At 62.9% G+C, this 25,207-nt stretch overlaps 1 protein-coding gene across 2 annotated transcripts; it reads right to left on the bottom strand.

Moving 5' to 3' along the window:
• Position 1: 1 nt before the first annotated feature.
• TJP3 (tight junction protein 3) lies at positions 2-23,868 on the bottom strand. Of its 2 annotated transcripts, none has more exons than XM_070622583.1 (21): positions 23,629-23,868; positions 14,058-14,114; positions 13,838-13,947; positions 13,232-13,334; positions 12,784-13,084; positions 11,634-11,737; positions 10,702-10,861; positions 10,362-10,470; positions 9,167-9,225; positions 8,857-8,923; positions 8,607-8,763; positions 7,930-8,038; positions 7,568-7,805; positions 6,821-7,032; positions 4,408-4,503; positions 2,514-2,584; positions 2,004-2,214; positions 1,824-1,924; positions 1,320-1,601; positions 585-631; positions 2-195 (listed from the first exon to the last, which is right to left on the bottom strand). In XM_070622583.1, exons 2-21 carry the CDS (start codon positions 14,103-14,105, stop codon positions 93-95), a joined length of 2,688 nt encoding a protein of 895 aa, XP_070478684.1. In that variant the 5' UTR covers positions 14,106-14,114; positions 23,629-23,868; the 3' UTR covers positions 2-92. The 2 variants fall into 2 exon arrangements, with proteins under 2 accessions (XP_070478684.1, XP_070478683.1); XM_070622582.1 differs by lacking the exon at positions 23,629-23,868 and adding an exon at positions 17,621-17,824.
• Between the last annotated feature and the right edge of the window lie 1,339 nt (positions 23,869-25,207).

Genomic DNA, 25,207 nt, shown 5'->3' with positions numbered 1-25,207 from the left:
CTGCGAAAATACTCCATTTATTAAACACCACGGGGAAGGAGGCAGGGGTCCGGGTCCTGGATGGGAAACTGAGGCCCAGCTCCAGGGAGGGGTCACAGATCGGTGGCCGGGCCCCAGGCGTAGCCTTCTTCATCGGAGGACTCCACGTCTCGCGCTCGTGTGAACTTCTTCCGCAAAGCTTCCTGCTCATACATCCTGGGGAGCAGGAAATGGAAGAGGGGCTGCAGGTGGGGAGGGCGGGAGCGTCCCTACCATTAACTGAGGTTGCTCTGTGGGAGGCACCTCGGGTGTAGACAGCACAAACAAGACTGGGCACTTGGGGGTGGGGTCTTGTTAACGAACTCCTACACATCTTTCAAAGCCCTAGCTGCAGTGCCCTGGCCTTCAGGAAGGCTTCACGATCCTCTCAGGAAGAGGGTCCCTACTCCCCATGGCCCCAGCTCCATGGGCCCAGAGCGGCTCTGTCCTGCCCGCTTGGCCAGGAGCACCATGAAGGCGTGGCTTCATTCTAGGGTTTGCTAACCCCGGAAGCCTGAGTCCCGGGAAATGGTTGAGGCCCCAGTGTGGGGCCCAGGGGCCCTTACCGCATGCTGTCCTGTCGCCTCGGAGCCTGCACGTGGCGGCTGTCCACCTTGGAGCCAGAGAAAAGCAGTTAACCCTTCCCGCAAAAGGATGACAAATCGGGATGAATGTTCCCCCCGTCCCCCTTGTCCCCATGCGAGTCCGAAACCCATCCCTGATTTGAAGTGAGGAAGTGGGGGGACAGGGGAAGGCCATGGCTGAGCTCCTGGCCCGTCAGCAAAGGGGGAATTGGGTTCCCCTTCTGGAAAGTTCCTCAGATGGCTGTCGTCAGGAGTCTGTAAATGAGTTCACGTGTGTAAAGTGCTTAGAAGACTGCCAGGCTGCCACGGACAGTTGAGCAGGTCGGGCACTGCACAACCCCAGGAGCACCACTGTGACGGCAGACCTCATGGATCTGCACGTTTCCACGCGGACCCAGAGGGTCCGGAGGGAGGGGGCCTTCCCTGAATGCACAGCCGGGTTGGGGGGGGCTGAGGTGGCCCCACGGGAATGAGAGCTGAGGAAATACTTGTTACACACGGGCCACCATGGGCGGGGACCTGAGTTCGAACAACCACCCAGTGGCGTCCAGATTTGATCACCTGGCCCGTGTCCCGGACACGGAAACTCAGGCCCGGAGGGCACAGCATTTCCCCGAAGTTGCTCAGTGACTCAGATCTGATCAGAGAGGCTTCGGTTCCCAGGCATCTGGTGGAAGGCGGGTCCCCGGGTGTCCCCGCCCCGCATGCCCTGCTCACCTGGGCCGCCCGGTGACCCCGCGGGCTCGGGGGCTCGTCCGCCAGCACGGGCTCCGAGGACCGAGCCAGGGCCGGCACGGGGGGCTCCTCGTCCCCGTCCGTGTGCCGCCCACCCTCGCCGTCCGTGTAGTCGCCGTCTGTGTAGACGCCGTCCGTGTAGACGCCGCCCTCGCCGTCCGTCTCGTAGTCGCTGTTGACCCGGCTGTCGCAGCTCAGGTCCGCCGAGCTGTCGCCCAGGCCGCGCAGCGGGAGGTCCAGGTTGTCGTCGGAGGAGCCGTCCAGCTGCGGGGCCGGGGGGGTCTGGCTGAGTGGACCCCCGGCCCGACCGGGTCAAGACCCTCACCCTCAACCCCAGGGTCACCCCGGACGCCCAGGCCTCAGCTTGAGGCTTAACCCTTGACCCCCAGGAGTCTGACCTTGACCTTGCCCAACTCCAGGCTGAGGCCGGCCCCGAACCGACCTCGCCCCGGGCACCAGGTCGTGACCCCGCCCCGGCCGTGTCACCTGGTCCTCGGCCGTCCAGATGGGCCGCGTCTGCTGCTCGCGGATGATGCCCTTGAGCTCCTGGAACCAGGCGTCGCTCGTGCCGCGCAGGGGGACGGTGGCTGCGGGGCGGGGTCGTGAGCGCCGAGACCCAGGCCCCGCCCCCCAGCCCGGACCCCGGACCCCCAGGCCCCGCCCCACCTGTGAACAGGTGGTCGCTGTGCTTGCGCAGCTTCTGCGCCTGCGCGTAGAGGCGGCGCGTGCTGCGGCGGGAGGCGGGGGCCAGCCACCGGCGCAGCGCCTTGAGGGCCGCGCGGCTCTCGGGGACGCAGAAGACGACGATCGGGTAGTATTGCACGTAGTTGAGGCGCTCGATGGCCGAGGGGGTCACGTCCAGGAGCGCGTGCTTGTCCTGCACAGGCCGGAACAGACAGCGGGACGAAGCCGAGAGAGAGAGGGAGAGGACGAGTCTGCGGTCAGAGTGGACCCCAGCCTCTCACACACCCGCAGCGTCCTGGGCCCCGGAGCCCCAGTCTGAGTCTCTCTGCCTCTTCCCGGGGTTTGCGGCTGCGGGGCTCCGGGCGGGCTCTGTCCCTCTCGAGCCCCCCGCCCCCATCACCAGGCCTCCCTCCAAGAGGGGGCTCTGTGGGAGACCACCTGGGCCTCGGTTTCCCCAGCCGGGAAACGGGACCCGCCGCGCAGCCGTCTTACCTTCTCGGCGATGACCCGCACGGTGTCCAGCTTGATGACCTTCGAGGGGCTGTCCGTCCTCGACACGCTCTCTGCGGGGGGAGGGGCGGTGCAGCCCTCAGATCGCGTCCTCCCGCCGCTCCCCCCACAGAACCGCCGGGGCTCCCCTCGGCCGGATGGACGGAGCACCACCCTCCCCCACCCCGACTCGCCCGTACTCCTCCTGTCGCTGGCCCATCTGGCAGATGGGGAAACTGAGTCTCGGGGACATAGGGTCACCTGCTCAGGGTTGGGGCCTGAGCACAGTCTGCTCCAGCCACCCGCTGTCCTGGGCTCGGCCGGACTCGGGGCCTGTGCTCGGGCTGTGACCCAAGGGAAGCCCCCTCTGTCCTCCAGGACCTGGGATGCTGCCACGCCTCCTCCAGGAAGCCCTCCTGATGGCCCTGCCCCCGGGCCCACAACCCAGGGGGACACAGCCTGGCCTTTTTTTTACATTGTGGTAAAACACACATTACATAAAATTTACCATTTTAAGCACACAGCTCAGCGGCATGAAGCACATTCACACGGTTGTGCCACCGTCCCCTCCATCCGTCTCCAGAACTTTCCATCTTCCCAAACTGCAGCTCTGTCCCCATGAAACACTGACTCCCACCCCTCCCCCAGCCCCTGGCCCCCCATGCACTTTCTGTCTCTGTGGATGTGGCTCCTCTGGGGACCTCCTGTGAGTGGCCCACACAGGTGTGTCCCTCTGTGTCTGGCTCACGTCACTGAGCGTCACGTCCTCAGGTCCCTCCACGTGGGAGCAGGCGTCAGGCTCTCCTTCCTTTTCACGGCTGCATAATATTCCAGGGTGTAGATGGACAGACTGTGTGCGTCTGTCCCCCATCCACGGACACCCGGGTTGCCTCTGCTTCAGGCCGCTGTGACTCACGCTGCCGCGGACACGGGTGCACACACATCTCTTGGGGCCCCCGCTTTTGAGGGGGGTGGAGGCGCAGGAGCGGGGTTGCTGGACCACGTGGTGAACTCAACGTCTCCCTTGTCGAGGACCCTCAGCCCGCCTTCCACTCCCGCCAGCCACACACGAGGGGCCGACTTCTCCCGGTCCTCACAGACGCTGTTTCGTGTCCCAGGGCCACCCTGTCCTGCCGGGTGGGACGTGGCATCTGACTGCGGTTGACATTGACCTGCCCCTGCCTCCACTTCTGGAGAAGCCTCTGGAAGGCGGGCGAGGCCCGAGACCCTCAGCTTTAGGACGCTGTGCCGCCGCCCCTCTCACCGTCTGTCCTTGTCCCCCTCTCTCATCTTCTCCCCCCAGTGGGCATGGCCGTGTGCCGATAAAACTTTATTGACAGGCGCTGACATTCGCATTTCACGTCCCCGTCACGTGTCGCATCATGTTTCATCCCGAACTCCTTTTCCACCGTCAAAAGTGTGTGAACACCATTCTCAGTCAGCGGGCCGTCCAAGGACAGCCGTGGGCCAGCTGTGGCCCGGGAGCTGTCATTTGCTGACCCCTCCTCTGGATGAATTGTTTGTGTAGTTGTTAATTTTTGGTCTCCTGGGGGGACCTTGTGTGTCTTGTTCGACACTGTGTCTGTAGCTCAGTAAACATCTCTTGAACAAGAGAAGGAACAGGTGGCACATCGGCTCAACTGGCGACAGCTGCTGGCGAACTGTGTTAAGAAGGATTCTGAGGGTCGGTCCAGACAGTGCCAGGATTGATTGAGGATGTCTGGCCTGGGGAATTAGAGGGTGGCTCCTCTGCCTCGCATTTGCCATGGTTGTTTCAACTCTTTCCCGCAAGTCGCCTCATTAGCAGCCCCCTCCTCAAGCTGTGCCAGCCCCAGGGGCTCGGAAAGGGTTGTGAAATGATTCTCCCTCGAGGTGGCCAAGGGACCTGGTTTCTCACCTGCGATTTCAAACTCGTCAGGCATCTCAGCAGTCAGCTTCTGCATAGTGATGTCTGCCACGGGTCCCAGGATCACCACGGGGCGCTTGAAGCTGGCTGAGGGACAGAGAGACAATGACAAGAATCACGGTCTTATTTGTGGCAAAGAAGGCTAGCATTTGCCCATGGCTGCCCAGCTAAAGACTACATCTCCCAGCCTCCCTTGCAGCTAGGACTGGCCATGTGACTATATTCTGGCCAATGGGGTGCAAGCAGAATTAATATATGCAATTCTGGGTTGTATCCTTCAAGGAAAGGGGTGAGCATCTTGCCCATGGCTGCCCAGCTAAAGACTACATCTCCCAGCCTCCTTTGCAGCTAAGGATGGCCGTGTGATTAAGTTCTGGCCAATGGGGTGCAAGCAGAATTGTATGCAATCCTGGGTTATAACCTTTGAGGAAAGGGCTGAGCATCTTGCCCATGGCTGCCCAGCTAAAGACTATATCTCCCAGCCTCCCTTGCAGCTAGGGATGGCCATGTGACTATGTTCTGGCCAATGGGGTGCAAGCAGAATTGATATATGCAATTCTGGGTTACATCCTTCCAGGAAAGGGGCGGGCCCTCCTTGCCTTCCTTCCCCTTCCAGCTGGTTGGAATGTGGCTGTGGGTGCACCTCCTTGGACCACACAGTAAGCCAGAAAAACGAGACAGAAGGAGCCTGGGGCGCTGAAACCGTGAAGCAGCCAGAACCTGCTCCGCTGCTGACACCGGGACTGTTCCTCGAAACAGAAACTTCTTTTTTGATTCTGCAGCTGTCACTTGGGGTCTGTTAGAGTGATCGAACCTCGCTAACTCAGGGCTCAGCAAACCACAACCTGAGGGCCACATCCGGCCCACTGCTTGTGTTTGTAAATAAAGCTTTATTGGCACTCAGTCATGTCCATTCCTTTATGGACCATGTCTGGCTGCCTTCGTGCAGATTTGAGGAGTTTCAACAGAAACCATCGGACCCACAAAACCAAAAATAGTTACTGTGTGGCCCTTTCCAGGAGGAGTTGCTGACCCCTGGCCTAGCCGATGACCCTTTTACCCACGAGGAAAAGGGCGCAGAGGCATCTTGAAGGGAGGGAGGCGAGTGGCCCCTCTGCATCATCCCTTCCCTTCCTCTCTTTCTAGGCCTGGCTCTCGCTCTGAAAGCGCGAGACAGTCAGATTTCTAAAGTCTCCTCGGCTGGGGTGGAAATTAAGCACATGCCTTTTATTCTTAAGTCTTTCTCGTCTGGACGCCGGAGCCCCAGCGGAAGAGAGCAGCTCAGCCCTCCCCGCCCGGGCGCCTGGCTCTGCCCGTTTTTTCCGCCCTTCCTTGTGGAAGCCCTCCCTCTGCACCTGGCCTTAATCTTTCCTCCCCGAGGCCGTGGGTGAGCGCTGAGTCTCTTTCCTTCTGGAAATCCAGAAGAGCCTGCTCCCCGGCCCCGCCCCCACTCCCAGAGAGGGACGGCATCTGTGTGCTGGTTTCATTTTTAAACAGCGGCAAAATACGCATGCACGAAATTTCCTTTTTCAACCTGTACATTGTCAAGTGGACAATTCTGTGGCATTTAGGTCACTCATAATGTTGTGCAACTAGCATGACTAGTTCCAGAACATTCCATCACCCTCCAAAAAAACCCCGTCCCCATCAGCAGTGACTCCCACCCCCTCCCCAGCCCCTGGCCCCCACGAGCCCAATCTCTGTCTGTGGATCGGCCTGTTCTGGACGTTTCCCGTCTATGGGGTCACACGCCATGTGTCCTTCTGTGTCTGCTTCTCTCCCTGAGCGTCGTGTGTGCAGGTCCGTCCACGTGCAGCCGTGTCAGGGCCTCGCTCCTCTTCACGGCTGCGTAATATTCCATGGATGGACCGTATTGTGTGGATCCACTCATCAGCTAATGGACACTTGGGTTGTTTCCGCTTTTTGCCTACCGTGAATCATGCTGCTGTGAAGATGCGTGGACACATTTTGGTCTGAACACCTGACCACGGGTGAGTGTGTATCTCTAAGGGCATCTATTTACCTCCAGCTGACAACCTAGAAACAGCAGCACCCACTAAAGATAGAATGCCTCCCGCTGTGCTGTCCGGTGTGGCCGCCACGTGGCCACGTGTGACTGTCGAGCACTTGAAATGTGGCTCGTCTGATGGGAGACGCGCTCTGGGTGCAAAATACACACCAGACCTCAAAGACTCACAACAAAACCAAGGAACGTGAACTGGCTCCTCCATCATTTTCCTATGGGTTACCTGCTCAGATACTTTGACTAGAGGATGTTAAATAAAATAAAATAATTTCCAACGACTTCTCTTCCAGATCCTCTGTGTGGCTCTCGCATTATATCTCTACTTCCGAACAACCTTATTCGGGGGCCCCCCGCGGCTTCTCCCGCCCCGGGGCCCACCTTCTCTCAGCACCACGCGTTCGTACGGTGGGTAGTGACCCTGCTTGGTCAGAGCAGACAGGTCCTCTCGGCTCCGCTGGGTCGTCCTCTTGGCGCCCCGACGAAGACCCCGCAGCCGCCAGAACTCGGCCCGCGTGTTGGAAGCCGCTGTGGCGCCGGGCCCCGTCCCCAGGGCCCGCTGGGCCGCCTCCAGACTGGCCAGCTGCTCCGCCCTGGGGAGGGGGGGAGATCACTGAGCACGGGGGTCGGCAGAATAATGGTCCCAAAGACGTCCCCATCCCAATCCTGAGACCCGTGGACGTGTCACCTCACGGGGCAGAGGGGACTCTGCAGATGGGTTAAGTCGAGGCCCCTGGGATAGGGGTGACACTGGATTCCCGGGGCCCAGGGTCATCCCAGGGTCAGAGGCCGAGATGGAGACGCTGCGCTGCTGGCCGTGCGGCCGGAGGAAGGGGCCCCGAGCCCAGGACGCGGCGCCTCTGGAAGCTGGAGGAGGCGGGACACGCTCCTCCCCTGGGGCCTCCGGAAGGACCCGCCCTGCCCGCCCCTGGGTTTAGGACTCCAGACCCCAGAACGTGAAATGATCAATGCATGTTGTTTGAAGCCACTAAGTTTGTGGGGAGCTGGGACAGTGGCCCTAGGACACTGACACAAGTGCAGACGGCACCTCCTCACGTCAACCATCACCACCACTAAGGAGCGACACCATGCCCATTCCTAGCGGGGAAACTGAGGCGCGGTCCCCACCTGCTTTGGTTGGGAATGATGCCCCGCTCCTGCTCCCGGAGGTCCCGGCCCACGCGCACCGCCAGCCAGTGGCCTCCACGGGAGTGGCTCTGCCCGGGGCCCGGGTATAGCGTGTCCACCACGTGGAAGACGTCCCCCCGGGTGAAGCCCAGGCAGGACGGCGGGCTGGCCTCCAGCTCGAAGTGGGTGCGGATGTAGAAGGAGTCGCCCACACGGGACTGCACCATTTTCCGGAAGACTGAGGATGGGGTGGGGGTGGGGATGGGGTGGGGATGGGGGTGGGGGCGGTCCATGAGCTGGCTGGGCTGCTGCCCCGGCCCCCCAGGATCCCAGCCCCCAGGGACCCCTCGCCCCACACTCACTGTCCTGCTTCCGCTGTGTCACCAGCTCCACCTCCTCGCCGGGCGGCAGCGCCAGCAGGAACTGCACGGCCTCCTCACGGGTCAGGTTCCGGAACGGCGTGTCATTCACCTGCCAGGAAGGGGGTCCAGATGGGACTCAGCCCGGGGTGCCCCCTGGCCAGGCCCGAGACCCCAGCTCTTCTTCTGGACAGAGCCCCCCCAGCTGCCTCCAGAGCCGCCATCGGGGCCCCGGCGATGGGATGCGGCTTTCCACCGGGGCGTCCCCCTGCAGCAGCTCGGGTGTCACGGGCCGACGGGGGTCTCGGCCCAGAAACGGGACCCGGGCCCTGCAACACGCGCACGGAGAACCGAGGCGCAGCGGGTCCCCAACTTCAAACCGTGGGGGCAGGGGCCACAGCTGTGACGGGATGACGCTGGTCGAAATTTTGTGACAGTCAAAAGTGAAGACACAGTCGCACAGACAAGGAGACGATAAAGTGACCATGGGGGATGACAATTGTGGGGGAATTAAGATGCCACCAAGGCATGACCCGACCGAGGTCATGACACAGACGGGGAGACGTTAATATGTTCGAATGTCTGGGGGGGTCTGGCGGGTCCCCAGGGCAGCCCCAGGGGAGGACACACAAGCCGTGAGAGACCCCACCCCCCGGGTACCACCCACCACCCGCGGTCACCTGCAGAATCTCGTCGCCTTCCTGGATGCCCTGCCCGTCGGCCGGGCTGTCAGCCTGCACCCCCGACACGAAGATGCCCACGTCGTTGCCCCCCGCCAGCCGCAGCCCGATGCTCGCGCCCTTGCAGAAGCGGATCACCCGAGAGTCGGGGCTGTACCTGCGGGGGGAGGCGGAGACGGGCCGGTGGGCGTCCCTGGAGAGCCCCCACCCCTCCAGGCCTGTTTCCCCAACACCCCCACGGGGCACGTACCCACGGTCCTCCACACTCTGAGTGCTCGGGACCCTGTAGATGTCATAGCTGCGCGGCCTGGCGGAGTCTGGAAGGGAACAGTGGTCTCTTTCCCAAGCACAGGGGCCGGTCCGGCCCCCCAACCTTTGCTGTTGGGTGGCCCTGCCACGTGGAAAGCCGTCACCCAGTCCTCGTCCCTTCCCAGGGAGCTGTCCCTGACCTCCCAGGCCCGTGGCAACCTTTCTGTTCTGCCTGGAACAGCCTCACTGGCAGGGATCAGAAAAATCAGGGGAGGGCGCTCAGAGTCACCACCCACCCGCCCTGGGCTCACCTGGTTCTGAGATGCTTCTGGAGTCCCCGGAACCTTCCCGCCGAAGCCGGGGGCTCTCCCTGGTGCAGGGGGATGTCGAGGAGTGATTTTTAGGACTTTTTTTTTACTGAGGAAGACTGGCCCTGAGCTAACATCGTGCCCATCTTCCTCTACTTTATATGTGGGACACCTACCACAGCATGGTGTGCCAAGTGGTGCCATGTCCACACCCAGGATCTGAACCCGTGAACCCCAGGCCACCGAAGTGGAACGTGCACACTTAACCACTGCGCCACCGGGCAGGCCCCAGGATTTTAGCTGCACTCAGATTCAAATCCTAGTTCTGCCCCTTCCTGGCTGTGTGAGCTCGGGCCCATGGCTCTCCCTCTCTGAGCCTCAGTTTCCTCCTCTGAGCCCTGGGGATGGCTGAGTCAAGTCAAGGCTTCCTTTCGGGCTGGCTCGAAATGAGATGAGCCTGTCACAAACGGTCACGTTTATCGTGGACTTGCAGCTTCCAGGACTGTGGGAAATGCTGCCCTGTGTCCTGCAAGCTGGTTCATTCATCCCACACGACGCCAGCGCATTTTCCTGGCCCTTTTAAATACACTCTCCAAGACATCCTTTTTCACGGCTGTCTAGTATTCCCGAGCGAGAGTATGTTAGAATCGTCATAAAGCGCGGAAGAGCCGCTCACGGACTGAGCATTCGCTGTGGGCGGAGCACACGTGCGCATCATCTCCTTTTGTCATCGTTAGTTAGCACCCTAAGAGTTGGGGCTTTGGGGCGGACTCTCCTCTGGCCTCCGAGATGGCCCCCCTGTGACGCCACCTCCTGGCAGTCCCGGCCTGCTGGAGTCGCCCTCCCACGCTGAACCAGGGTTGGTCTGCGTGACCCACAGAACGCAGCAGAAGCGCTGGTGCGCCCCGGTCCCTGCACACACCCACGGCTCTTTTGCCCCCAAGATAAATCCCTAAAAGGGAGTCTTCTTGGGTCAAAAGGCTTCTAGAAAAAAAAAATTCAGTTCATTCCGCATCATTGATCCACATCTGGTTCTCCCGTGCTGAGAACCCAGAGCCACATACTGGGGGCAAGAAGGACTGTGTGTGGACAGGGAAGGCCTCCTCCAGGCAGGCCGCCGGGACTGCACCCTCAAGGCTACACCCCCCGCTGGCAAAGACATGCCCATGATCCCCTCCCGGCCGACAGGGGTACATACACAGGGGAGTTGGATCGGCTGCCATCTGGGCTCCACCGCCCGTGCCGGGGTGGCGGCGGGATGTGGGAGGGCGGCACCTGAGACACCTCTGAGCCGAGTTCCGAGATGTCTGCGGGGGAGAGGGCGCCCCGTGAGCCACAGTCACGCCTTCCGGGCTGGACCATTTCACCGCTCGGAACATCGAGGCCCCTCGAGGCAAAGGGACCTAGACCGGCCCTGACCAGCTGTGTGGCCTTGGGCAAGTTTCTGTCCCTCTCTGAGCCTCGGGGACCCCCCGCCTGCTCCGCCCTCCATTCAGCACCCCCCACCATCCCCCGCGGCCTGCCTCCTGGCCCCTCACCCTCCATGAGGGAGCTGTCGCTGTCACTGACGGCCGGCGGGATGTTCACCAGGAACTGCCCTCGGTCTCGGAGCACCAGCAGGGTGAGCTTCCCTTCCGACTTCTCGATCAGTCGCCGAGTATCGCTCAGCGACAGATTCTCACTGGACACCCCGTTGATCTAAAAGGGACCCGGAAGGAGGAGAGGAGGTGAGTTAACCAGAGATAGGGGGAACTAGAAACAGACGGTTTGGTGGGGGGACTAGAAACACACAATCCTTGGGGCTTCCTAAAAACAGACATTCTCATGAGGAAATGACAGCCCTGGCTTCCTGCCGTGACAAGGGACTACGCCAAGAACTGACTTCCACAAGAATTCTAGACACAATTTTCTAGGCGGGATGGGAGGCATTAGGGAAAAACTGGAAACGGGTGGACTCTCCCCGTCTCCCTAGGAAAGAAAAGCTCTCAGGAGAGACTCGGAACAGATGTTAGAAACAACTGGAATGGAGGAAGGGGGGAGGATACTTAAAGGGACCGGAAACAGACATCTCGAGGTGGGTGAGAAACACAGTCCCTGGGGAGGACGATGTCCCCTCCACTCAGACCGGGAATCCCTTTGTAACAGTTTCCCCTGGGAGTGCCTGGTCTTCAGCAACCCTGGGAATTGTGAGTTTCTAGTCCCCCCACCAAGCTGTTTCCAGTGTCGGCCCCAAACCACTAGAAACAGACAATTCCTCAGGGTCACTAGAAACAGACAACCCCAAGGGGGTACTAGAAACCGACATTTGGCAATGGATCAGCAGCAGATGGGGGAGGGGGCATCCTGGCGCCACCTCCAACCTTTGGGAGGCAGGTAACAATGCAGACGGCAAGCGGTTCGGGGCCAGCTCGGCTGACGTTGCCGAGTGACTCGGGCTCCCTGCCCCGCCCCCGCCGGGAGCCTGGCTCACCTGTAGGACGAGGTCCCCCTCCCGCAGCCCGCGGTTCCGCGCAGCCAGCCCCGAATCCGTGATGTGTTTGATGAAGATCTGACTGCCCAGTTTGACCCCGAACTCTGTGGGGGGGAAGAGGGGAAACTGAGGCAGGGGCTGGGGTCTGGGCTCTCGGAGCTCTGCCTTCCCGCCTGCCCTTGGCTCTGTCCGCCTTCCGGGCCCCTGTCCTGCAGGGAGGGCCAGGCCGGGCTCCCGCCGGGTCACACCAGGGCTGTCCCGACGGTGACAATGAGGTGGGACGTGCGATGTCACCACAGGACTCTGGCGTCATCACACGGAGGTCACAGGGAGGCCTGAGACGCAACAGAGGCCGAGTCCCCTCTTCCTGACGCCCCGATGACACCACCGTCGGGGCTCCCATGTCAGGGCCCCGATACCCTTAGCGACATCGCGATTAGGGTTTTTAGGATGTGACTGTTGTTCTTAAAACGACGACGTGGGGAGCAGACGTGCCAGCGTCCCTTGTCACCTCGCGACCGGACCAGAACCCTAAGGTCACGTTGCCACCGTTGAAGGGAAACTCGGGTCAGAGGTCACATCCCCGTGGTTGGTGTCAAGAAGGCAATTCGATTGCGGTGACACCCTAGTGATGTCACCTGGGTGAGTTTCCTGGGGCCTGTGTCACAAATGGCCACCAACTGAGTGGCTGGAAAACAACATGAGATTGTCAACTCTCGGGGCCGGAGGTCAGAGTCTGAAATGAGTCACATGGGGCTAAATTCCCGGTGAGGACAGGGCGGGTCCCGGAGGCCCCAGGGGAGGAGCGTGTCCCGCCTCCTCCAGCTTCCAGAGGCGCCGCGTCCTGGGCTCGGGGCCCCTTCCTCTGTCTGCACGGCCAGCAGCGCAGCGTCTCCATCTCGGCCTCTGACCCTGGGATGACCCTGGGCCCCGGGGACTCCCAGGTCACCCCCATCCCAGGGGCCTCAACTTAGCCCATCTGCAGAGTCCCTTTACTGAGGTGACATGTCCTCGGGTCTGGGGACCAGGATGGGGACGTCTTTGGGGCCCATTATCCTGCCCGCCGCGCACCAGACGAGAACAGGGCAGCAGTGTGGCCCCCTTTCGGGGACGCCGAGCCCCACGGTCCCCAAGCCGGCCGGCCGCTCACCGTCACTGTCCGTCCTCCGCACCAGCACCGACTTCACGGGCCGCATCTGCACGTCCTGCCGCGGCAGCCGCTTGAAGCCGGACACCAGGGCCAGCCCATTGGCCTCGGAGCCACCGGCCCGGCTCCGGCGACCCCCCCTCGGCCGGCGGGAGCGCTCGCCCCAGGAGTGGCCGGAGCCGCTGGATGTGTCCCCGTCGTAGCCCCGGCCGCGGTCGGCCTCGTCGTCCGAGTCCTGGTGTCCCAGGCCGGCCCCTCCGGCCCCGGTGGCGGGCAGCTGGATTTTCCGGGGTCGCTTCACCGTCTGTGAGGGGAGGCGGGCGGGGAGGGGGCAGCTCAGGGCTCTGTCCATGCACCGGTGGCCCTGGGGGACCCCCGCCCGCTCTGGGCTGTCCTCGGGCAGCGGGACCCAGTGGGGGCCGAGCCGGGCCCTCCCCCCGACCCCACTCACAATGTTGGCCACCTTGGTGCCCGTCTTAAGGATCTGAATGGCGAAACTGGAGGTCATGTTCTCCATGGAGACCCCGTTGACCATGACGATCTGGTCCCCAGTCCTGGGTGGGGGGAGGCCGGGTCTCAGGGAGGAGGCCTCCCACGGGGGGCCCCCCACCACCCACCTTCGGGGCAGGCACCCCCAGGTCTACGAGGCCTGCCTCCACCTCCCTGGTGCCCCTGGGCCCATGGAGCCGTTTATCCCTCATATTCTCCGAGTCGGGGCTGAGCCATATCACCCATGAGCCACTCGGGGCCCAGAATCATTTCCCAGCAGAGCTCCCAGGAGCCGCCTGCTCCCAACGGCTCAGGACACTGCGTCTGCTTCACTCCGGCCAAAAAAAAAAGGTTTCCAGGACTTTTTGTGCCAGGAGCACCCTGGGGCCACTATGACCCCAGGAACCTCATCGGAGGACCAGGAACTTCCACGGAGGGCGTGGGGGTCACGTAGCTGACTCTGTCCTGCTGCCAGCTCCCGGCTGGTGTCAACAGAGCCCGAAGGTGCCAGCACGTTCCAGCCTCCCAGCTCCGTCCCCGCGGGGCCCGCCCCCCACCTCATACTCACTGCAGCCTGCCCTCGGCCGGCCCTCCGGGCACCACATCGGAAATGACCACCGCGCCACTGGACCGGTCCCGGCTGCCAGAGATGGCAATGCCAAAGCCACGGCGGGGGTCCTGGGGGGGTGACAGCCAGGATGAGCTTCTGTCCCCTCCCCATGGGGACACAGGTTCTCGAGTCCTGCTGAGCTGAACCCCCCCCGGGGGGGGACGGAGGGAGGCCTCACCTTGCAGACCGTGGCCGTGTGCTGCTCCCAGATGGTCAGCTCCTCCATGTCCGAGACCTGGCGGGAGGGGACAGGGACGGGGGCGTGAGGAAGTGGCACGTCCCTGGGAGCATCCAGGGAGCCCAGCCCTGGGGGAGGAGCCTGGCTCTGATGCTCCCGTGATCCCAGCCTGTGGCCAAGATGCTGCCTTTCTTGAGACCTCAAGTTTTTCATCTGTGAAATGGATTTAAGTCAGTGGCTCTCTCTCTCTCTTTTTGTTTTTTGCTGAGGAAGACTGGCCCTGAGCGCACATCCGTGCCCATCTTCCTCTACTTCATACGTGGGTCGCCTGCCACAGCATGGCTTGCCAAGCAGTGCCATGTCCGCACCCGGGATCCGAACCGGTGAACCCCGGGCCGCCAAAGTGGAACGTGTGCACTTAACCACTGAGCCATCGGGCTGGGCCCCAAGTCAATGGTTCTTAACTGAGGACCGTTCTGCCCCCCAGGGGACACTGGGCGACATCTAGGGACATCTGTGGTTGTCACACCATGCGAGCTCCTGGCATCAAGTGGATGGGGGCCAGGGATGCTGTTCAACCCCCCACAGAGAGAAAACGGTCCAGCCCCAAGTGTTGAAAGTGCTGAAGCTGAGAAATCCCAGTTTAGATGACCAAACTGGGGTGGGAGCGGAGGGAAGGCCAGTTCATGGCCCTTTTCCCTCTGGAAGGTCTGGCTCAGCCCGGGGGGCATCCAGCCAGGCCCGCAGGCAGAGGGAGCTCACTCGGTTCCAGCCACATGGGCCTCTTGGCTGTTCCTCCCGCACGCCAGGCCCAGGCCTGCCCCAGGGCCTTTGCACAGGCTGTGCCTGCTGCCTGGGACACTGTTCTGTCCGATATCCACCTGACTCGCCCCCTCACCTCCTCCTTCCAGGAGCCCGAACTTGCCTCCTCGGTGAAGTCACCCCTCCGGCCCCCAACAGACCACCTCTGCCCGTTTCCCTGGACATCACCCTGATTCATAGAACTTGTGACCCCTGAACATCTTCTAGGTTTTTAAAATCTGTTCACCCTCCGGCTCGCGCCGGAACACGGGCTTCGGGGAGGAGAGACTTCTGTCTGTCTCGCTTGGGAGGAGCGGGGAGCCCGTGTCTACTGGACGCAGGGAGGAGTGAGGACAGGAGGTCACTGCCAGGACAACAGAGCCGGTGGGGCTGGGGGGTGGAGACCCCGGGGAATGGGGGGCGTGGAGACCCCGGGAGAAGTGGGGCTCGGAGCCGCCAGAAGCAGCCCCCATCCCTTACCTCCTGCCGGGCTGCCCTGCTCCTGGGGGCCCCCTCCCCAGCCTGTGTCCCCGGCCGCCCCGCACTCCGGCACCTTCTCTTGGGGATCCCGGTCCCCGTGAGCAGCATCCCCGGCTCCCGGAGCGGGAGCGGAAGAGAGAACCAGGCGGAGGCGGTCGGGCCCCCATCCACACTCAGGTCCCTGGGCTTCCCCACCTGTGAGCTGGGTCCCCACCCCCCCAATTCTTTTTCCCGCAGCCGGCAGTGAGCGCTCTCAAAAACCCCTTCCTGTCATCCCGAACAACCTCGGGAAGCGGCCCCGGTCCTCTTCCTACCTCACAGGGGAGGAAACGAAACGGGGGCCCAGAGAGGTTCAGGAACTTGCCTGAGGTCACACAGCGCAGTGTGAGCCCCAGTGGCCTGCCTCGCACCCTCACTCCAAACCGGGGGTCGCAGCATCCTTCCCATTTTTTTTTCTTTCTTCCGAACTTATTTTTCAAAGCAGAATCTTTTTTACCTGCTTTGATTTTATACTGTGGGTCGTTAAACGGCCTCCTGGAATTTTAATTTCCTGGCCTTATTTGAAGAAAACAGCCCCCAGGGAAGCGGGACCCCCGGGAAGGGGCTGTCGCACGCAGGTGGCCCAGGCTTGTCCCAGCTTGCCGGCTTCGCCTCCATGGATACGGGAGGTCTGTCTAACACCCTCCGGGGCTCCCATGCACCCGTGGGGTCCAGGTTGACCCCACAGCCCACCTCAGATAAGCTCTGCCCTGGTTGCCCCCTGTGCCTGAGACACCCTCCGGGACCTGCCACTCAGGTCTCAGCGCAGACGCTGCCTCCTCCAGGGGGTCCTCCTTGGCTAGCCAATCTTCCCTGGCATCCCATCTCCCCGGGGTGCTTCATTTATTACGCTTTATTCACAGCATCTAAAACCACATTAAACTGTCCTGTTTAATCCGCCATTTGCAAATTTCTGGTCTTCCCCCTTGGGGTGTGAAGGCTGGCGGGGCTGTCTCTCTGGTGACAGTATCAGCATCTCCCGGGCCCTCCTTTCCAGGCCTTTGCACATCCCGTCCTCCCTGGCAAACTCCTATTCATGCCTCAAAGCCCCAGGGCCACCGTCCCTTCCTCCAAGGGCCCATACATGCAGCTTACATCCCTGATTACTGGGGCCTGGGACATCCCAGTCCACCTGTCTCCCTCACACCCCTCCAGTCTGGGGACTCCGGGTGGGTGGAGCCCAGCACCATCGCCATAGGACGAGCAAGGGGACGGAGTGTGAGAAATGGGTGAATGGTGGAATAAAAGGCACATTCGGCCAGGAACTCAACCAGGTGTGTCCAGAGCTCCCAGCCCCCTCAGCGCAGCCCCGTCCAGGTGAGCTCCGAGGGGGCGGGGCCTGGGCCTTATCCCCAGCCCCTGGCAAGGGCAGGACACGCGTCCAGAGAGGGCAGGTCGCGTCCAGAGGGGACAGGTCGCACCAAGTCACACAGCCCGGGGGCACGTGGCTGCCGGGCCGCTGTCCCCTCTCCCCCTCCCCGCCTCCACCTCGGGGAACAATGGAGGGGGAGGGGCGGGAGGGGGCCACACACATCGAGTCGGGGAGGGGATCCCGGGAGCTGCCTGGAAGGACGCGAAGGAATCAGAATTGCCCGGCCCTAGAGCCTGGGGCGGTGTGGCCCCGGCGAGCCCCGTGCCCCCTGCGGCCTCAGTTTACCCGTCCGGAGCCCGATCTGAGACCCAGTACGGCGCGTGGGTCAGTTCAGGCTCCATCCTCGGAGGGCGACGTCCCCCCAAACAGAGACACGGGGCTCCCCTCCCCATCTCTGCCGGGTAACGCGAGAGAACGGCTCCGTATACAGTAGGCGCCAATCAACGGTCTCCTGTCCCGCAGCCTCGCCGCGCCCACAAAGCCTCCCCAGCCCGCAGACGAAGTCACCGCCCGCTGTCCGTCATCAGGGTCCCGCTGAGCTCGGCCGGGTGCCCCTGGGAACCGGCGTGGGTCTTTATTAGGCGCCTATTGCCACTTCAGAGAGAAAGGACGGAGACGCGTGGACCCGCTGGCCCGAAGTTGCACAGAACAATCGGGATCTGAACCCAGGTCTCCCGGTGACCCTGGGGCAGAGGACGCCCCCGAGGCAGCTTTCGGAGGCTACGCAGCCCGGGCTAGCCACTGCCTTCCGCTGGGCCTCAGTTTCCCCATCTGTTAGGCGGGCAGAGGGTGGTCTGGGGGTCCCGGATCGGGCCCCAGTCTCCACCCCAGTCCGAGCCCCTCCCCCTCCTGCCCTCGCCGGGCTACTTACCTGGAATCTCACCGCCATGCTCCACCCCGGGGCTCTTCAGGGCCCCGGCCCCAGGGGGGGCCTGGAAACAGTCAACCGGTCCCCACCCCGGGGGCAGGGAGGAGGCTGGGAGGGTCGGGGCGCCGGGGACGCTCGGCTGTCGCCCTCCTCCCGCCCGCCCCGCCGCTCCGGGCCGCACCTGCCGGTCTTCCTCCTCCGCGTCCCCTGGCGGCCCCGCCCCCGGCGCGACACGCCTTCGGGGCGCCGCGCCCGCCGCCTTCGCTCCCGCTCCGGGCGAGGATCCGGGTCCTGGGGGCGCGGAGCCCAGGCCGGGTTTTCCGCTTAGCCGGACGCGAGCCGGCGGCCGGGGCTGCGGACGGGCCGGACCGGGCTGCAGGGAAGACCCGGCGGGCGGACGCACGCGGAGCGGAGCCCTTGCAGCCCCGACAGCCGCCCCGCCCCCCCCGGAGGCTCGGCGGAGGGGACCCGGGGGTCGGGAGCTGGTCGAGGGCTGGGCCTCCGGGGCGCGGGGCGGGTCATCCTCGGGTCGCCCCATCCCCGGGAGGTTGAGTGCATGTCACAGAGGGGAAACTGAGGCCCGGGGGTGCCAGAGACGCGAACTTGCTGAAGATGCACAGCCTCGCCAGCGGGGCCTGGCCTGCTACCCGGCTGCGGAGGGCGGGGCGGCGCGGGAGGCGACCCCGCAGGCTCCCGAGGGCAAAGGTGGGGCGGTAAAGGTCGGGCTTCCTGCCCCTTGCCCAGCCCCACCCTCCAAGGCGAGAGCTGGGATCACCCAGCCACCTGCGGGAGGGAGGGAGGAGGTCACCTGGGTGGAGCTGGCGGGGGCTCCGCCCACATTCCTTCTGGCTTGGGGGGGAATACCAGTTGTGTCCCTGCTGCTCCTGTGCCCCAGCTCACCCCCCCCCCCCAGGTGGAAGCAGCAAATCTGGGCATAGACGCCCCTTCCCAGCCTCACCCAGTCAAGACCTCGCAGAGAGGAAGCCCAGGCTGGAGAAAGAGAGAGGCAGAGGGGAAACCGGGGGTCAGGGAAGGCTTCCTGGAGAAGGGGGCATTGCAGCTGGGGTTTTGAAGGCTGGGTAAGAGTTTGCCAAGTGAACAGGCAGGTAATATACCCAAAGTCTTTGAGGCCCCCAAGCTGGCTTCTCACCTCACCTGAGTCCTCCCCAAAAACACAAGTCCAGGGACACCCGTCAGCCAGAATCAGCCCCTCAAGGGTCCCCAGAGGCCCCCCCTCCCCCAGGCAATAACCCTTTGAGGAAGCCCCTTCTAAGGACCTCCTTGAACTTGAGGGATGGAAGGGTTCTAATCTTGGATCTCTCACCTATTTGCTGTGGGACCCCAGGCAAGTCACTTCCCCTTTCTGGGCCTCAGTTTCCCCATCTGTAATTGGGGGAAATAACAGCCCTGACAGAGTGAAGGTTAGGAGGGTTTAACGGGGGCTGGAGTAGGACAGCGATGTGATCCGCTGTCCTGGTCCAGCAGTGCGACCTTGTGTAAGCCACGTGACCGCTCTGTGCCTCAGTTTCCCCATCTATAAATGGGGAAAATCACAGGACCCACGTCAAAGGATTAGTGGGTGAATAGGCATAAGATGCATAGAGAGTCCCCGTGCGGACCCACGTGGCAACACCATGACCCCAAACCAAGGCTCGCTGGGCGCCTGCTGTATACCCACCCACGGCTCAGCCTTTCCCAGCATGCCGTTTGGCCCCCAGCAGGCCACGGACAAGACGGTTTGAGGAAAAACAGGGTCAAGCGGGTTTTAAATCGCTGTGTCTGTTCTCATGAAACCCCCCTAAGAAGGGGGCAGCCCCCCAGGACACGTGTCAGTCTATCCTCACACATCCTTGCCTCCATTCAAGAACACTCGATGGCTCCCTAGGGCCCCTCGGCCACCGCGCTGAAAGGCACCGCTCAGGGAAGGGCGTGGCCGAGGCCACGGTCCTTCATTCGTTCATTCCCTCCATTCAGTCGTTCACCCCGCAGACTCGTTTCCAGACTCGTTTCCAGCCCTCGCTTTGAGCCGTGAACACAGGAGACTCCGGCTGGATCGACTTCCCGGCGGAACGCAGTGCCGCCATCAGCCAGGAGGGGACGAGGGGACGAGGGGAGGAGGGGGCAGGGGGACCAGGCCGAAAGGGCCTCGAGGGTGCCCCTGCTCTGCCCCTTCGGAGCGCCTGGGGGGAAACTGAGGCCCAAGAGGGCAGGGGCGGGGCTGAGGGCCCCCAGAGGAGTCACACGGGCTGCTTGGCTGAGGTCACACCTGTGGCCCGACAGGTCTGACCGGAACCCAAAGATGCCCCGAGGCCGCGCTGCAGCCCGCCCGCCAGGCCACAGCACTCTTTGAGCGCCCACTGTGTACGCACAGGACAGACGGTCTGCGCCCTGATGGCAGCCCCGGGGGCCCGGGCGACCCGCACAATCGTGCCCCTCGGGAGGCTGACCTGGACTTCCGAGAGCTCTGCCAGGAGACACGCCCCGGCTGGAGGCTCCTGAGGGCTTCCCTGGGGAGGTGGCGCTGAGCTGAGAACTGGGTTTGGCAGGAGTCACCTAGGGGACAAGGGATCCGGGCAGAGGGGACAGTAGGCCTGAAGGAGAGGTGGCGGGAGCATGGAGAGACCTGGGTGTTCCAGGAAGTAAACAGCCCGTGCAAAGGCCCTGGGGCAGGCCCGGAGGAGCAGCAGGCACAGGCGCTGGGCTTCAGGAAGGGCCACCTCCGGGCGCGGCCGGCTCGGCAACAAGCACAGAGGACGAGGGACGTCCTGCGAGTTGGCACCGTGGAGGACCAGCAGCTTGGAGCCGGGGATGCCGCCTGAGGGGCTCCCGGGAGGGTCCCCACAGCGGGGAGGAAGCTCAGGGCCCCTTCGGAATTCCAGCCCCGCTGCTTCCTGCCTCAGTTTCCCCATCTGTATCATAGGGATCTGGTTCCCAGCGGGGAAAACAAAGGTGAACGACGGGGTCCCCGGGGCTGGAGGGGGACCCCTGGAAACTGTCTTCATTGAGGGTCTATTGTCTGTGTCCAGACCCCGCCCTCCGTCCCCCCCCGTCCCCCCGCCCCACCCCCCCGTTCTCCCGTCCCTGTCTCCAGTCGGGCTCCCCGAAGCCCCCCACTCCGGGTCCCCGTGCCCCCCACACTGCTGGTCCCTGGGGGCCTCGTGGCCGAGCCCGCGGCGCCCAGAATCTGCCCGTCCTCCCCCGTTTAGAATCTTCGGTGGCTCCCCGGGAGCGACTGAGGCACTTATCGAGCACCTACTGCATGCATCTCTGGCCCTCCTCGGGGGGCGGGGACACGACCCACCGCGGAAGGTCGCAGCCCAGCGGGGAGAAGAGACAAGACGTGCCACAAACGGGGCCACCGAGGAACGCGCGGCTCCCAAGCGGGGCCTGCGGCTCTGGAACATTCTAGAGCCCCCGGGCACCGGCTCCCGGCGCATTTCCGGAGCGTCTGCCCGGCGCCAGGCCGGCTCCCCGGGACTCCTCGGTGCTGCTCGGACCGGTTTCCCGCCCTGAAAATCCCGGGGAGCGGGCGGCACAGGGACCCCGCGGAGGCCGAGGGCCGCTTGGCATCGACCTGTAAATTCGTCGCGGCGTTTTCGAGGCCTCCGTGGGTCCGTCCTGTCCCACTTTCCTCTTTAAACTGGTGTGGAATCTCGCTATTCGCGCGCGAATGAGCGAGTTCGCGCGAATGAGGGAGTTCGGTAACCTCGGAACCCGCCTGCTTGTTCCATATGGTGTGAGAGTCGTGGTTTTATCTTTTTTGGGGGAAAAAATGATCCTTTAATGTCCTAACACTGAAAGCCTTCCCTCGGCGTTCAAGGCTCTTCCGCGGGGAGGTTTCCACCCACCTCCACCGGGCCCTCTCACCTAGAAGTTCCGGAACCTTCTTCCCACTTTTCTTCCCTGTCACCTGGGACCCCAAGCTGGCTCTGGGATGTCGGCAAAGGCTGTTCATTCTGCCAAAATCTTTCCAGAATCTGCCCACTTCTCCCACCTCTGCCTCCACCTGGGCCCCCAGCATCGCCCCCTGGACCAGCGCTGTCCCCTCCGCCATTGTCCCCCCAGCCTGTCCTCCCCGCAGCGGCCACCAGAGGGCGCGCGGAGCCCCTGAGCCTGCAGCCCTCCAGGCTCCCCTCCCTCGAGGAGAAGCTGAGTCCTCCCCGCGGCCCCCCAGGCCCCACACAACCTGCCCCTCCCCCCCGCCTTGCCTCCTCCCTCTCTCCCCCTCCTCCCTCTGCTCCAGCCACAGCCTCCTCGCTGATCCTCCAACAGCCCTGCCCCAGGGCCTTTGCACATGCTGTTCCTGCTCCCTGGAATGCCCATCCCCAAACTACTCACTTCCTCCAAGTCTTTGCTCAAATGTGGCTTCGTGAGAAGCCCTCCCCTGACCTTTCCTTTCAGATTATAAAACACCGCCCCGCCCGCCGGGTCACTCCGGTCGGGGTACCTCCCACTTTTTTTCTCTTTTTTTTCCTGTCTGACTGACCATCCTCTAACCCAGGATACAACCGAGAATACAAGTTACTTCCTTATTAGGTCTCTTGTCTCTTGTTCATCTTCCCCCACCAAAATATAAGCCCCACGAGAGCAGGCATCTTCGGGGCCTTGCTGAATCCCCAAGGCCCAGATGCCACCGGCAAACAGTAGGCGCTCCATCAGTGCAGGTTCGCTCCCAGGGCGACCCCTCCTCCCAGTCGGGTCTCCCACTAACCTCAGCTCATTCCAAAGGGTGTTGGCTCCACCCTGAGCAAACACTGCTCGCCTGGCGCCCGGCCCAGCCCCAGGAGGAAGGACAGGATCCCAGACTCCCGCTGGGGACTTTCCTCAGAGCTCAGGGCCCGGCGGAGGCACTGAGCCGGGGAGGCAGGGCTTTCACAGGATGCTGAGCCTGGGGCACGGGGTTGGGGGGCCGGGGCAGCCCCCAGAGCTTCCCGTTCTCCTGTCTGCCTGACAGCTCTGCATTGCTGTGCAGCCCCAGGCGAGTGGCCCTCTCTGAGCCCCAGTTTCCCCTCCATCGCACAGGGAGGGCAGATGCCCCGGTATTCTGAGCTCTGATTTTGGGCGGGACGGCTTATCCCCAACAAGAATCTGTTCCCCGCCCTCAGCAGCCCAGCGAGGCGGAGACTCTTATATTCAGTTTACACAGAGAGCGGGAGGCCAGCTCTGTCAGGCTCTGTGGGTTTTCTCTCCCAACCCCGGGCAGGGCAGGATCTGATGGTCGAGATGGAACCCCCGAACCCCACGCACCCCAGATCCCCAGCCTCTCCTCTCCGTGGGAGTCCCCCCAAATACAGGGCTGGCTCTGCACCCCGCGTCTGGGACGCCCCGACTCCCCGGCCCCGGGGCCCCTCCTGGTCCCGGACAAAGGGCCCTAAGGCGCCATCGGACACCGGGTTGGCCCGAAGCTCGCTTTGTCCTGCACTTTTGGGAGCAAATGACCCAGAAAGAGCTGTTGCCGCTGGACCCCCTGTGGCCTCCAGGTTCTGGAGACTGTGTGACCGCTGGCCGCCCCCGCCCCTTCCTGCGTCTCCCCTTTGGGAGTCTTCGCTTGGAGACGAATCAAGAAGAGAGATGCGCCCTCTGGGGACCCCCGCCCCCGGCTCCCCAAGGTTCCAGCAGTGGGGGGAGGCGACGCTCTGCAAACTTGGGGGCCTCTTAAGAACTTCCAGGAGGCTCAGACACCAACCAGGCGACGGGCTGCCTCCCCGCCAGGGCCTCCCCTCCTCTGTGGGGGGATCGGAGACCAACCAGTGCCCCCTTGGCCTCCGGGTGTCACCTGGGCCAACAATGACCCTTTCAAGTCTGTGGCTGCGGCGGCCCGGGCAGGCGGCCAGGGGCAGAAACTGGCGGCAGCTAATCCTTTGGAAACCGTGTCAGATGCCCACACGGAGTGTCAGTTTCCCTTTCCGGGGAGCTGGGGAGGTGACGGGGGTCCCGGGACCCCGCGGAGGGGGAGGCGGGGCTGCGCCCCAGGGATGGGGGCAGAGCCATCCCCAGGCTGGGGGACTCACCTGTCTAGGAGGCCGCAGGAGCCCGGGCCTGGGTGGCCGGCTGGCATGCGGGGCGGGGAGGGGGCCTGGGGGCTGAGCTCAGGCCTGCCCACCTGTTGGCCCAGCTGTCCGTCCCTCTCGGCAGCAACAGGCTGGCGGGTCCCGAGAACGGTGGGACCAGCGACAATGTGCAGGGCAGACCGGCGGGTGTGAGGGAGCCCGGGCCGGCGGCCGGCTGGGTGTGTGGCTCTGTCGCAAGGTGCTCTCACGTGGGAGCAGCTGGCCTTAACCCCTCCTGGCCCAGAGGCGTCGGCGCGGGGGACTGGAACCACCGGGGCGCGTCCTTGGGGAACGCTTGCTGAATCCGTGAAGGAGTGAGTGAGTGGCACCCTCCTGGCCCCCTTGCCGCGCCAACCCCCTGCATCGGGGACTCCAGAGCCGTCCCACAGACGGTGGCCCAGTGGCTGCCTCCTTCCCAGCCAGCGGGTCTGGGTGCAAATTCTGCTTCTCTGCCACCAAGGGACCCCCGGGGTCTGTCCTGAGAATCTCCAGCCACACCCCAGCCGGGTCCCTTTGGCTAAGTCCTCGGTTTCCTCATCTGAGAAATATAAAGAACACCAGCATCGGCTTCCCAGGGGCGTTTGGAAGACTGACTAAAGGAAAGAATGTGTGTAAAGTGCTTTGCACCCTGCTGGGCGCACAGTAGGTCCGCACCTTCTAGATGCCAACCACGGGTGGCCGGGGCGAACGAACGAGGTGTGGGTAACCGTGGAATTCACGCCGGATTGCCAACACCGGGTCCCCCCAAAGGGATGCAAAAAGCGGCTCGTTCTTTTGAACACCGATTCCATGTTGAAAGGACAATGTTTCGCGCGTCTGGGGTTCGGTGAAATACATCGTTGAAATTCATCCCGCCGGTTTCTTCTTTGCTTTCGAAAACGTGGTTACTAGAAAATGTTAAATGGCGTTTCCCGTTTTAGATGGAAATTGGCTCGCGTCGGAGTTCCGGACGGCGCTGGAAGGGGCGCTTAATCCGGATTGCCTGTCGGCTGCATCTTTTTGCATCACAACTGTGTTATTTTCTAAGTATCTATTCGTGGTCGCAACTGTCTTGTATTTATTTGTCTGTCTCTTCTAGATGTCGCCTCACTGAGGTCTTGGATTTTGTCTTGCTCATTCCTGCATCCCCATGCCTGGTAAACAGTAGGCGCTCAATAAATATTTGTGCCATGAATGAATGAATGAATGAATGAATGAAGATGCACGTCCCTCCCACCTGCCGGCTGGCGGCAATAGCCACTATCGCCACCAGGGGAGCCAGAAACCCAGCAACCGGACGGGCCGGGCCTCCTCGCTTCTCCATCCTGCAAAATGGGGACCCGGGACCGGGGATGAGGGCGGATGCAGCCGGAGCCCCGCCCGGATCCCGGCCCCCCGCCTCTCCCCTCCCGCCCCCCACTTTCCAGCACCAGTTTGGTTGATTATTTTTTTAAGTTTTTATTTTTAATTAAAATTTATCCATGCACGCGCTTTAAAGAGTCACTTTTCTCGCGCGGCATTTGTGCAAAGGAGCAGCGACATCGCCCCCCAACAATTTCTC

The sequence above is a fragment of the Equus przewalskii genome, chromosome 6 (genome assembly GCF_037783145.1).
Source record: "Equus przewalskii isolate Varuska chromosome 6, EquPr2, whole genome shotgun sequence".
NCBI lineage: Eukaryota > Metazoa > Chordata > Mammalia > Perissodactyla > Equidae > Equus > Equus przewalskii.
This window is presented reverse-complemented; position numbering and strand designations above follow the sequence as displayed.